At 46.8% G+C, this 12,864-nt stretch overlaps 2 protein-coding genes across 3 annotated transcripts in view; both read right to left on the reverse strand.

The window, feature by feature from the left end:
• Positions 1–3,187, reverse strand: part of CERKL (ceramide kinase like) — a 49,308-nt gene extending 46,121 nt beyond the window's left edge. For both annotated transcript variants that reach the window (XM_042874738.1, XM_042874737.1), the window contains exon 1: positions 2,977–3,187. In XM_042874738.1, the coding sequence (XP_042730672.1) occupies positions 2,977–3,187 (211 nt within the window). The remainder of the gene's footprint in view (positions 1–2,976) is intronic.
• Positions 3,188–11,432: 8,245 nt separating this feature from the next.
• On the reverse strand, positions 11,433–12,507 carry NEUROD1 (neuronal differentiation 1). Its single transcript, XM_042874978.1, is given in 2 exon segments — positions 11,433–12,452; positions 12,454–12,507. Coding segments are annotated over 2 exon segments (1,074 nt in total).
• Between the last annotated feature and the right edge of the window lie 357 nt (positions 12,508–12,864).

Raw genomic sequence — 12,864 nt, forward strand, 5'->3', positions numbered from 1 at the left:
AAAAACAAGGTTTTATCCGACAGGTTTATTACTCAAATACTCAGCCCATGCTTACCTGCTGTCAGTCTGGGAGAATGAGTTCATACACTCTTCAATCAAGTGCACTAAACACACAGCAAACTACACTTACAAAAAGGTTTTCACAATTAGCAAAACCCTCTGGGTTTCTCATGCCAGTAAATACAGAGTCTGTGCTGGGCTTGTTCTAGTTCTTATCTGATAGAAATCTGCTGAAAAACTGAAATTTTCAGTTTGTAAATTCTGTGGCAATCTTCAAAAAGATGCTGAAGGCTGTAAGGAAATATCAGTCAAAGACAAACAAACAATTCAACCCAAACAACCCATGTTTTATTGGAAGAACAAAGTAAAGGAGGATGAATTGACATTATATAAACAGAAACTGTTCTAAAATGCAAATAATTCCCACATCCACCACTGCTAATCCCCTGTATTTTGCTAGCTCTTAAACTTTAGTCACAAAAAAAAATATTTCATTCTGAGCATCTCTTCTGGAAGGATTCTCCATCATTCAGTAATTTTCTGAGAACTCCTAAAAATCACGTAACATTCACATCTGCATTTCAGACAACCTTCTCTTCTGTGGATTTTAAGCAGCATCCAGAAGGAGAAGCTCTTACAGTCTGGTGCTAGATTGTTAATGTAGAAAGGGAAGACAATTTCAGTGAATGTTACAGCAAAGGAAAGCCATATGGAAAGAAACTGGAGTAAAAACTAGTAATTAGTGACTGTGAACTGCGCTTTCATCACATCACCCGACACATTCTTAAAGCAAGCAACCTGACCCGTGTCAGGGCAGCAGGTTGCACAGGCTAAGCTCAGCATCCTGAGCTCAAATTGCAGCCTTGGGGCAGCGGGCTGAGCCTCACTTTGCTCTGCCTGCCTGACTCCAGCCTCAGACCCACACTCATTTGCATCATTCTTGTCCAAAGCTCTGTTAGTGCAGAGGGTACAGGAAACTCACAGCAGACCATCACTTGGTAAGACAAAACCCCTCTGGAGACAGACGCTGCAGAAGGTAAAGGAAGAATAGAGCTTGGTAACCACACACTGACCAAGAGCTCCACAGAAACAGTTCAGTGGTGCAGAACTCTGCTTACATTAGGGTGTAGGTGACTGAGCCCAGCCAGAGCAGAGACCATGTATTAGGGACCTGAAACTGCAACTTTGAACTGACAGAGCCAAGGCTGAGCAACGTGCCTGACAACAAGAGCTACAGAGCTGCGGGTTACAAGCAAAGACATCAGCAAGGCAGGAACAATTTGGGGAACTACTGAGGGAGGAAGGGAAAAGAGGAATTAGTGGCTACCTGTACCCTTCGGACATGTCTGCCACAAAAAGACTTTTTCCTAAAAGAGGAAGAGTTAGTACACGCAGGAACAAGAAAGAGACACTTAGCATCAGGCTCAGGCCACCTAACAAAGTGAGTTTCCTTGTTTGAGCCAGCATTAAATGACATTATGAAGCTTTTGGTTTGGAGAAAATGTGCTTAAACAAAATCCCAGGGAAAAAAAAACATTCTGAGCAAGCTGTTCAGATAGTCCTCAACCATCTCCTATGCCTGTTCACAGCTTGGCCCAAGTACTCACTGCTTTTGCACTGTACAAGATAACCACAAGAAGCTCCTGCAGCCCCAGTGCACATCCCACCACCAGTATCCCTATGGGACGGAAGAGAGTCGGAGAGAACAAGCATCCAAATTACAAATCCTTATTTGACCTCTGCAGTTACAGAAGTAAAGCCATCCTGACCTCCAGTGCCCAAGCTGAAAGGAAAACCAGAACAGCCTTTCTCTGTATCCGTCCCTGCAAGAACAGCAAGCCCAGAACAAAAACCCTCAGCTCTCATGCAGCTCACCTGCCTACACCAGCAGGCACATGCAGAGCCAGCCCAAAAGAAGGCATCACAGGGATACTGCTGAGTGCTCTTCAGGTAGACCACTGAGTTCCCATCACAGCATGACCAAAAAGGACTCAGGAACAACCTGACAGTTTTCCTTTTAAGATGTTTTCATTCTCAAAGAAAGCCCATGACAGTGCTGGAACTGACTTTAAACACAGTGCTCTTTAATACCTTGCACACAGAACTAAATAATTCATAACTGATGCTTCAGACCACGTACACAGAGACCTACAGATAACCCCAGCCAGGGAGGAGGAGTGGCCTCAGTGCTGCATTACCGAGACTCCCATCCCAGCTGTATAAAGCAGGGCCATGCTAACACCTGCACAGGTGTCACCAGAACTGCTGCCCTGATGAACAGCAGGTATTGAAGTGTGAGCATAATACTGCCATGAGCCAGCACACCACGCTGGTTTGGCTGGAGCAGCCCTGATGTCCCTGCAAGGTTACATCGAGCAGAGCACAACTTCAGCTTTGGGCTGAGAGTGCGTTCCTCTGCAGTAAGTTCCTTCCAAAGCAATACCACAACGAACACGGTGTTTGCGCCTAGACAGGCCACCTGTGCTGTAATAGCACCCAGCTGCGTGATCAGAGAACCGCAGCTCTGGAGAACAGCCCTGACACGTCCTTCCCTTAGCACCACGAGGTCACCTCAGTTCACAGGCACTTGGAAGAGTACACGTGACGTTCTGAAAGTGAGCTTAAGCTCTCCGAGTTTTTAGGAGGAAAAGAAAAAAAAAAGATTACTTGGATAAATTAGAGGAGCATGCCTTTTCTGCATGATTTTTCACTTGACTCCATAGGCAGCGCATCTCGCGGCACGCTGCTGCATGGAAGAGCGACGGGCTGGCCCCACCCACCAGCACAGCCCGAGCAGGTGCCACTGCCTTACAACACACCTCAGAGCTCGTATTTTCTACACGAAGTACGGCTCCTTCCGAAGGAGCAGCTCGGCACACAGCCCCTCGTAGCGCCGCCAGCAGCCGCTCCGCTCGCCACAAGCGGCAGCCCGATGCCGGGACCCCACCTCCCTGCCCGCAGCCAGGCCCGTCCCACCTGCGGGGCTCTCGGGCACGATGGGACTCCAGCGCAGCCGTCGGGCGCTCAGAACCACGTCGCAGCTCCTCTTTCCGATCTCGAAGATGCCCCTGAGGAGCGGCTCCTCCTCTCCCGCCGGGGGTACGGCCGCTAGCGGGGCCACTCTGCGCCGCCGCTCCTCGGGCCGGTCCCGGCTGCGCGGGAGGAAGGGGCCTGCGGCGCCCGGCATGGCGGCACCGCCGCCCCTCAGCGCTCCCGCCGCGTCCCGGCGGCTGCCAGGGCAGCGCCCGCTCCGCCTCGCGGGCGGGGCCGCGGCCGCCGAGGGAGGGAGAGAGGGCGGGAGAAGGGAAGCGCGCGCGGCGCGCCTCCGCGCGCTTGGGCGCGCTTGGGCGCGCTGCTTGCGCTCGTGGAGAGGCCCGCTGAGGGCGGTCGCATCAGCGCTCCTGAGGCGGCCCCAGCCTGGCGGGCGCTGCTGAGCCTGCAAGCGCTTAACGCGAAGGAAAACGGCGAGGGCTTTTTTAGTTCTGAGTTGTATAACTTCGTGCTGCCTTATTAACGCACGGATACCATTAAAAGAGCAGGTCAGTAATCTTGTTACCAAGACACAGGGCTAGAGATGTAATGCTATGTAGCAGAAAGAAATAAAGCAGTAAAAAAAAAAAAAAAACAACACTGCCCTTTCTGAGTGACGTAAGCTGCAGTTCTTCAGATTGTGTGTCAGAATATCCAAGTCTTTGTGTGCTTGGGTCTTTAGAAGAGAGTTGCTGGCAGAAATAGGCCAACTTCTCTGCAATCAAATGGGCTGGAGGTCTGTGAGGTAACTGTGAGGTAACTCATGAGTTCGTGACTGTAAAGCTGCCTTCCTTAGTAGCTCCATAAACACCTGTATCAAGGACAGATTACACAGCCAAAAGGAACATTTAAAGACATTCAATCTCAGTACAAGGTTGTCTTGATAGTTATATATTCCTGTTATGTTGAATATGCTCTGAATATTTGCCAAGTGCACAACCTGTAAGTGCTGTTGAATTAGATGATGATTTAGCTTTAACTGAGAAGCAGCTCTGGCAAATCTGCCCTTCTGAGCCACGATCACATGAAGCCCCAGGTTGCTTAAAGCCGTTAGCATCAATCGTCTTATTCTGACTATGTGTCAGTATTTTTGTCCCTTAGATCTCCTCTGTTGGAATGTAAACACCTTGATTACAGAGTAATCAAATAAGATGCAAATAATTTGAAATATGTACAGAATACAAAAGTTTCATGCAAAATATATCTTCTCATCTAAAGATAACAGTGAGAAGGCAGGAAAAGTTACAAGCTTAAAAAGAAAAATCTTGTCCATTTACCTTTCTGATACAGCAGTAGATTGAACAATTAAACTTTATCTAGTTTTGGACATCAGAGCTTTTGAACATGCTTTAATTCATTTCGTTCTAAAGGAAAGGTAAATCTTTAATAAGAGAATGATTTAAAATGAATGATTTAATCACTTGTGACAGTATATGCTTTACAATCCCCTACTATCATATACTAGACTATCCCATCCACATATCTGTGTATTTTCACTAGATTATTCCTCACAAGATTAAGAAAAGGATGTGTTAACAACTTCCATAGAAATGTAAAATATTTTTAGTGAAAGACTGCTACAGTTCCCTGACTTGCAATATTCTTCAATTAATGTCATTCGGAGTTCCAATACTCCATGTAATGATAATAAAAGACTATTAAATTGGTAAGATATTAGTTGCTAGTAGATTAAAACAAAATAGTAGAATTAAGGGAGTTGCATGTTTCGTCTATGGTTTTCATCTCTGTCTAGAAGTCTATGCATTCTTTGTATGCTACCAAAATCCTCTATCACCACAGTCCATTAAGTTTGAGGCAGACTTTCCCCTGGGAAGAAGAAATACTATTTGATGCAAGTCTACTTAGTTTTGTTTGTTTTGGTGCTTGTTGTTGTTGTTTATATGTATATATACCACAAGTTTTCAGATGGTTACTTTGAATTGGGAAAAAATGCCAAAGAATCATAGTCCAGCCTGATTTTTTTAACTATCTTGTATATCGCAAGCCATACTTTCATATTTAGAGCTTCCTTGTCATTTCCTTTAAGAAGGCCTCTGTGTATTGATAATCCCATTAAAGGGCATCTAGAAGGACAGTGTTTTGTTACCCTTTATAAGTATTTGAACATCTTTGGAATATAAGTATTTAGTGTTTTCTGCACAGGGTAATTTGAATTTAATGTACATCCTTTGGATCCAGGGAGAAGAACCTTGTGCACCAGAGCACAAGTACACCTTGTTCTTCAGCAGTGCTGTATAAGACATACCTGTTGTGTGTGTTTTTTTCCCCACTGATAATTACAAGCAAGATATGTATTTTTATAATACAGCAGGTGTAACATACCATAGAGCTGAATTCACAAAAGTGTTCCATTCAGTATTTTAGTTTGAAAACAAGTTTACTCTATTTTACCTTAGAGCCTGTAGAGCTGCCTCAGGAAGTGTCTTATTACTATTCATTTTTGTGATGAAGGCTCTTGTAAGAGCAGTAAAGGGCAAAAGGAGGAGAGCCCTGCATGAAGGGAAAACATGCCACTGTCAGGGCAACAGCCAGTTCCCCCCCTGAGAGGACTCCAGGTGAGCACAGCAGGTCCCTCCCAGACCACACATGGTACCTGGTGAAGCAGTCCAGGGCAGGTGCCAGCATCAGCCAGGAGGCTTAGCCACCAGGAAACCTGCAGCAAAAAAAAAACAGGGCTGAGGCTACACCACTGGTCTGGCTCCTCTCCTGTCAGAGTTGCAGCTATTAGAACCAGCATCTCACAGCTTCTCTGGAGTAGGGGAAGAAGGACTCAAGGCTGAGCTTAAATAGAGCTCTGGGCCCTTGGGCAGGTTGCAGGTGGGGCTGGTCTGGGCTGTTAATGCTCCTCGGTGCCCTTAGCACTCTGGCAGCCAGAAACATGAAGGAGAGCATCAAGGGGCAGGGAGGGCAGGCTGCCCACAGAGGTACTGACAATGAGTACCAGACAGGTAGGCCCCATGTCCCTCAGAGCAAAGCCACCTGTAGGCATGCTTGGCCAAGGCTCTGGGTAGCCAGACCAGTCTGTGCAAAGAGCTAGGCCCAGTCTATCACTGGAAATAGAATCAGCAGGTCAGGGCTAGTGACAGCAGCTGTGGTCATCAGCAGTCTGGCAGGCACTATGGAGTCCGTGGTGACAGAGCAGTCCCCAAATGAAGCTAGACTGTTTGTCAGGTTGCAAAGATCCTGCCTGGGGTTTCTCAGAGCTGGATCTCTCAGCAGACCAGAGGAGACCCTGCATGTCTGTGTGCTGTGCTGGCCTCGGAGCCAGGCAGCTGAACTAAATGAAGGGAACATCCTCGGCCCTGACAAGAATTAGCAGGGAACAAACAGCTTCTCCTCAGCCGACAGCATTCCTCACCAGACAGAGGAAGCCATCTCTGACTGTGCAGGTGCTAAGAAGCAGTGGTCGTCTCAAAAATCTCTTCCAGGAAAACTTAATGAAGAAATAGGCTTTACAGCTCTCTGCAAGGAGCAGTGAGGGAGGGAAGCACAGCTAGTAATTACTGGAGGAGAGTAACAAGGTAAAGCAAGCTGTTAGAAAATAAATCCTTTCCCTCAAGGGAAGGAGTAGAAAAATGCAGTGAGGTGAATAGGTGAGAGATTAGAAGGCCAGGTCTTGATTCATGGATAATATGATGCTGGATTTGGGGTATGGATATTAAGACAAGAGGAGAAGATGCTGTGAAGAAGGCACTCTTTGCTCACTCTGGAGGATTGGCCTGGACGTTCCTGGAAGCTCTGTTTCACCAGCTGGATGAACAAATCTCTAGATTTTCTTCTGGATAAACATGAATTAGGAAGTTGGCAGCATCTCCTTGGTTTGTGTTTTTCTGGCTACTGTGTTCATGCAATAAAGGCTGGATGTGTAGTCAGTTATACTTCAGGTTTTCATTCCCAAATATTAGCTCTCATAACTGTTTCTTCTTCTTGCATTCCTCCTATAGAAAAAAAACCTATAAGAACTGTCAATATTAATTAATCTCTGTTGTTTTTCCTTGACTTCAAATAAGAAATACTAAGCAGAATGCCAAGTATTTCATGATTAAGGTCGAAAATTAATTATTTTGCAGAAAAAAAATAGTAGTAATAGTCTGTAGAAGAGAGTATTGCTATTATTATATATGTCTGTATGCCTGAAAAGGAGAAAGAAAACACCCAAAAGGAAAAGGAGAAAAATATAAAATAAATATGAAGATAAAGAAGAGCAGATAAGGAAAACAAAGCCTGAAGTTGTAGAAGTGACCAAGTAGGTTTAGCAGAGATGACCGCAAAGAGAAAAACAAGAAGGACTGAAAAGGTTGAAGAAATAGGAATGGAGTATGAAGCTTATGTCATTCCAAGAGCATTGGGAGCTGAAATCAATCTTAACAAATATAATAATATAATCACGATTTTAAAAGAGAAAAAAAGGAAAGAAAAAGGTCATAGAAAATGTGGTGGTGGAAGGAAATATAATAGAATGAGTTCACCAGAAGGCATTTCATTCTTTCTTTCCATTAAGGTCAATATGCTCTTTTTAAGAAAATGAGGTTCTAATATAAATCTCTTATTCTATCATCAACAAAATGCTGGCAAATACCATAGACAGTAATTTTTTCTATTTCACGCAAAATGCAATAACTGCAAACCACACTACTACAATCTAGGAAACTGAAAGCCAGGGCTGAAAGTCTATGTTTTACATACCCTGTAGGCAACCTAAATACTTGAGAGAACGCTTTGAGAGCATTGTCAGTTTTAATTTTGTATTGCATAGCTTCTGACAGTTTGTTAAATACATGTATGAATTATTTAAAAAACACTTATGTACATATTTAAGGAACAGTCTATTTGTAGATCTTCATCTCTCTGCTTCAATACATAGTCACATGCTATTTTTCAAGACTTTACATAATAAGGGATTTAGAGCTAAGGAATGAGTGCAGAGCATTTCTAATTTCTAAAATAACTACTATAAAGTCTGTCTTGGTGAATAAAAGCGAAGACCAATTTCTGCATATTTTCCCTGCTACTTTACCAAGCAGGCTTTGATTTCTGTGATTTCTTCCTGAACAGTAATGAATGAGAAATGAAAGATTAATTATTTTAAATAATATATATATAAACAAGGGAAGGAGCATTTAGCTCTGTAATTTCAAAAACTATTTGATGAGGTTCTTTGCACAGAATACTGTATTGTTAATAACTTTTTATTTCTATGAGAGGGATGTGTTATATTTTAATATGTCAAAAGCCACCGTTCAGGTCATGATGAATCCAACTTTGATCAGTTACAATGCTGAAATAAGTGCAGTAATTTTTATTGTTACAGATGATAGAAAAGGTTTGGTTTACTTGCTCTCAAAACCTAGTTTAGAATAATTTGTATTAATACCTATTACCTGTTCTTTTTGATATTACTTCATTAACATTCTGAACAGTAACTCCTGGAGAAATTAATACTCTGATTTTCTCTGGTGTTTCAGGGCCTTTGGCTCTCTCCAGAGCTCCAACTCTTCTCCACTCCTGGAGCCCTCCTGAAAGCACTGGCCCAGAGCCTGACGACGTTCAGCCCCATCTTTTACTCAAGGTAGGTAAAACCCGAGGTTTCTGCCTCTTGGGCACTTTGTGGACTTGAGTTCTTATGGCTGGAGCCTCAGCCATGTCACAGATGGTGGTGGGTCTGAACCTTTTGCTGCAAAAACCAAGCAGGGCAGATGTGCCAGTTGGACTGTTGTTGCTCATGCACTGTTCTCGCAAAGATTGCGCTGGTGTCTTCTCGAGCATACACTCACAGCAGAATGATTTCTGCCATCAGAGAAATATGGTGTAAAGGAGGAGGGAAAGACCACTGGTCCCAAAGAGCAATAAAAATAGCATTCTAGGCCTCTGTTGGATTACCCAGTGTGTGTGTGGGGATGACTCAACCCCTCGGTTTCCTTCGCATGAGGAAGTTAGATAATCCCACTATAGCCTTAGTTAATTAGCGACACGTTCACAGGAGAGGGACGGTATGAGTAATTCTTTCCTTTGAAAGAGACCTTGATAGACCTTCCCAAGGGAGTCACGAGCAGACATCTCTGGACTTAGCCTTATACTAACAGTAAAAAAAAACTAAATATCATGGAGATAGGAGGAGCAGTACTGAAGGAAAAAAAAACAACAACAACCAAACAACTCTAGTATACTATAGGTAAAAAAAAAAAACCCTAAACTAATGGTAATAACAGAACTCACAAGTGATTTTCAAAATGGAGCCTCTAGTTACCAAAATGCCTAATTAATTTCCTTATTAAATTGCTCATAACATTAAAATGTTATTAAGGATAGCAGTAGCAAATACCCAAGAAAGCCTAGGTGGGTCTTTTAAGTAAATTGCATTGGCTAGAGGAGTTGAATTTAGTTATTAATTGGAGAAAAAAGAAAAAGGTAATTGAATAGGTTCCTTGTGGTTTGGAAATGCCTTCCAAATACTCATTAAACATTTAAGCGACTAAATTTGCAGAATATGTTCCTGACATTGGCACTGGTTCTGCAGTATTTCTCTCATCAGATGGAAGTACTGTGTGTTATGCAGAGTGCATTCATGCATAAACAATATCATTTTCATAAATTAAAACCTCCCCTGCAGAAGGAACATCTGTGCCTGCCTTTGAATAAAAGATGGTGGCATGCGAGTTGCCCCTTGACTGGAAGAATCCTCGTCTTGGCGAAGAAGGCACGTAACCAAATGGCAAACAAACCCGGGTCGGTCCTCGGGCGCCGCCTGAGCATAGGCGCTCGTTCCCGTTACGGGGCTCGCTACAGCCCTGCACTGCCCAGGAGGGGCTGACGGGGGAGCAGCGCCCCGCCGCCCCCCCGCTGCTCTGGCCGGGCCGTGCCCGAGAGACCCGCGCGTTTTCTGCGGGCTCCGAGTGAGGGCAGCGGCTGCCGTCGGGCGCCGACTTGTTGCTGATTGCGGCCGCTCGCTACGGGTCGCACCTCCGGGTCCGCGCATCCCGGAGCCCCGTCCTCCCGCTACCTGGCAGCCTGGCAGCCCCGCTGCGAGCACCCGGCCCGGCCCCCCGCCCGGCCCCGCGCTGCAAGCAAGAAGCCGCGTCCTCGGTTTGTTCTTGGTAGTGGTGGCTTTTTTTTTTTTTTTTTTTTTTTTTTAAGTCCAATTTTATTCTACAAATAATAAGTGTCGCACCTTCCATGAGCTATCCGAGTAAAACAATAATCCCATAGGAATTACTTACACTAAGAAAAAATAAAATCACATTGAAGGAGAAATGCAACATTCGACCAAATGTTCAATACTAGGTTGTTGCAAAAGGATGGACATTTCCTAAAATCCCAGTGTGCATTACACCATAATATACAGGTTTACAAACAAAATTACAGTACAGATTTGATTCCAGTTGAACCAGCGTTACATTTCAAACAGCACTTATTCTGGACTGCATTGTACATGCAATAGCTATTGTTCTAATTACGGATTAAATGGTTTGAATCTGTTTCAAGCTACCGTACTAATCGACTACAATAGGTATATAGCCCGACTCCAACGACCTGCTCAGCTTTAGGTTCCGAGTGATGAGACGAGCGAATGACAACCACGGATCGTGTGAATATGTCTAAAATCATGCAGTTACAGCATCCGGAAACACCGAGAGCTTCAAGTTCTCTGCAGGAAAAAAACAAAAACAAAAAAACAAAAACAAAAAACACCACGGGATGCCAGGGGGCTCAAAGACTAAAAAGAAACAGTGCAAATTGTATGTGATAGTCAAGCAGCTTTTGATTTAAGAAGGGTGTTGGCATTTGCTTATAATATTTATATACAAGTTTGTGCAAGTCACGTGTTGAACTGATATGTTTTAATAGAAAATAAGTCTCTCGTTCTTCTATCTTCTCAAGAGCTGGGGGTCTGGTTCTGATCGTAAGGGGGAAAGGAAAAAGAAATGGAAAAAAAGACAAAAAAAAAAAAAAAAAAAAAAAAAAAAAAAAAAAAGACTTTAATGGGAAAGAAATTGCCCGGATTACGCTTCGTGTTGTTTGTTTGTTTTTCTTTAACGATTTGAAAGGAAAGCAGTGCTAAGGCAACAGAACTTCTCTAAGCACTTTTCTGCTGGTTTAAATTAGTTAAATTATTTCGTATAAATTAGATATAATTCTACCTTTCCGATATGTATAAAAATTGATGAAGCTGCATGGTTTAAAATAGGAAATCCACGTTATAAAAAGTCATTAAAAATTCTGTACAAAACCACAACAAAATAATTCGGCGCGGGAAAGGTAACAAGTAGTAAAACGTTGGTTGAAAAATAGAGATCTCATATATATTTTGTAATTGGCCCATCGCGAGGTTAAAAATTGCATAGATCCGAATTATTGCTGGTGGCCCCGCTCGGCGGCGGCGCTCACTCGTGGAAGATGGCGCTGAGCTGCGCGCTCAGGACGCGCTCGTGGTGCGGGTGTCCCTCGTAGGGCGCCATGCCGTCGGCCGGCAGCTCGCAGCGGGCGGCGGCGCCCGAGAAGACGGCGGCGTGGGCGGGCGCGGCGGGCAGCGGCCCGGCGGGGTAGTGCATGGTGAAGGCGTAGCTCTTGTCGAAGTCGGCGGCGGGCTCGTGCTTGAAAGAGAAGTTGCCGTTGATGCTGAGGGGCGGGCTGAGCGGGCCGTCGAAGGCGGGGCCGGCGCCCTCGGGCAGGCCGCCCTCGAAGAAGGGCTCGAGCGCGGCGCCGTAGGCGTGCGGCGGCTTGAGGTGGAAGAGGTGGGAGCTGTCCATGGTGCCGTAGGGCGGGCTGGGCAGCCCCGGCGACGCGTAGGGGAATGGCGGCGGAGCGAAGGGCGCTCCCGCGGGCGGCAGGTGCGGAGGGGCGTCCGCGCTCTGCTCGGGCAGGAACGTCCGCGGGTTGAGCTGCAGGCAGCCGGCCACCAGGTTGGTGGTGGGCTGCGACAGGCCCTTGCACAGTGTCTGCACGAAGGAGACCAGGTCGGGGCTCTTGCCGGAGCGCAGGATCTCAGACAGCGCCCAGATGTAGTTCTTGGCCAGGCGCAGCGTCTCGATCTTGGAGAGTTTCTGCGTCTTGGAGTAGCAGGGCACGACCTTGCGCAGGTTGTCCAGGGCCGCGTTCAGGCCGTGCATGCGGTTGCGCTCCCGTGCATTGGCCTTCATGCGGCGCAGCTTGAAGCGCTCCAGGCGTGCCTTGGTCATCTTCTTCTTCTTGGGGCCGCGCCGCTTGGGCTTCTGCTCGTCGTCCTCCTCCTCCTCGTCTTCCTCCTCCTCCTCGTCCAGCTCGTCCTCCTCGTCTTCCTCCTCGCCATTCCGCAGCACGTCCTCTTCGGCCTCGCCGTGCAGAGCCTCCAGGTCCTCCTCCTTCTTGTCGGCCTCGGGCCCGTCGGCAGGCGGGCTCAGGCAGCCTGCCGCCCAGCCGGGGGGGGGCCTGCGCCTGCGGCTCGCCCGCCGGCCCGCTCTCGCTGTACGACTTGGTCATGGCGAGCGCCTGCAGGACAGGGACAGCGCCGGTCAGTGGCACCGCTCGAAGCCGGGCGGGTGCCGGGGAGTCGCGGGACGGGAGATGAGAGCGGGTGCGGGAAGATAGCGCTCGGGGACAGGGAAGGCCGCGGGGACGCAGCTCCTCCCGCCGCCCGCGCCCCGACGCCGCGGACAGCTGCTGGCTCCGCACTCCTGCCCGACCGCTCCCGCGCGGCGCGTATCCCCATACAGGTGCCCACCCCGTTCCAGACCCGTTACCTCCGTTCTCAGCCTCTCCCGCGCGGTGACGGTCGCATAACCCCGCCGCCGTCCGCCGGCGCGCTCCGGGTGCGAGGGCGCGGCGCGTCGTTCCGAG

This window comes from Lagopus leucura, unplaced genomic scaffold (assembly GCF_019238085.1).
Source record: "Lagopus leucura isolate 7727_CA_CO unplaced genomic scaffold, USGS_WTPT01 Super-Scaffold_100012, whole genome shotgun sequence".
In the NCBI taxonomy this organism is placed as follows: domain Eukaryota; kingdom Metazoa; phylum Chordata; class Aves; order Galliformes; family Phasianidae; genus Lagopus; species Lagopus leucura.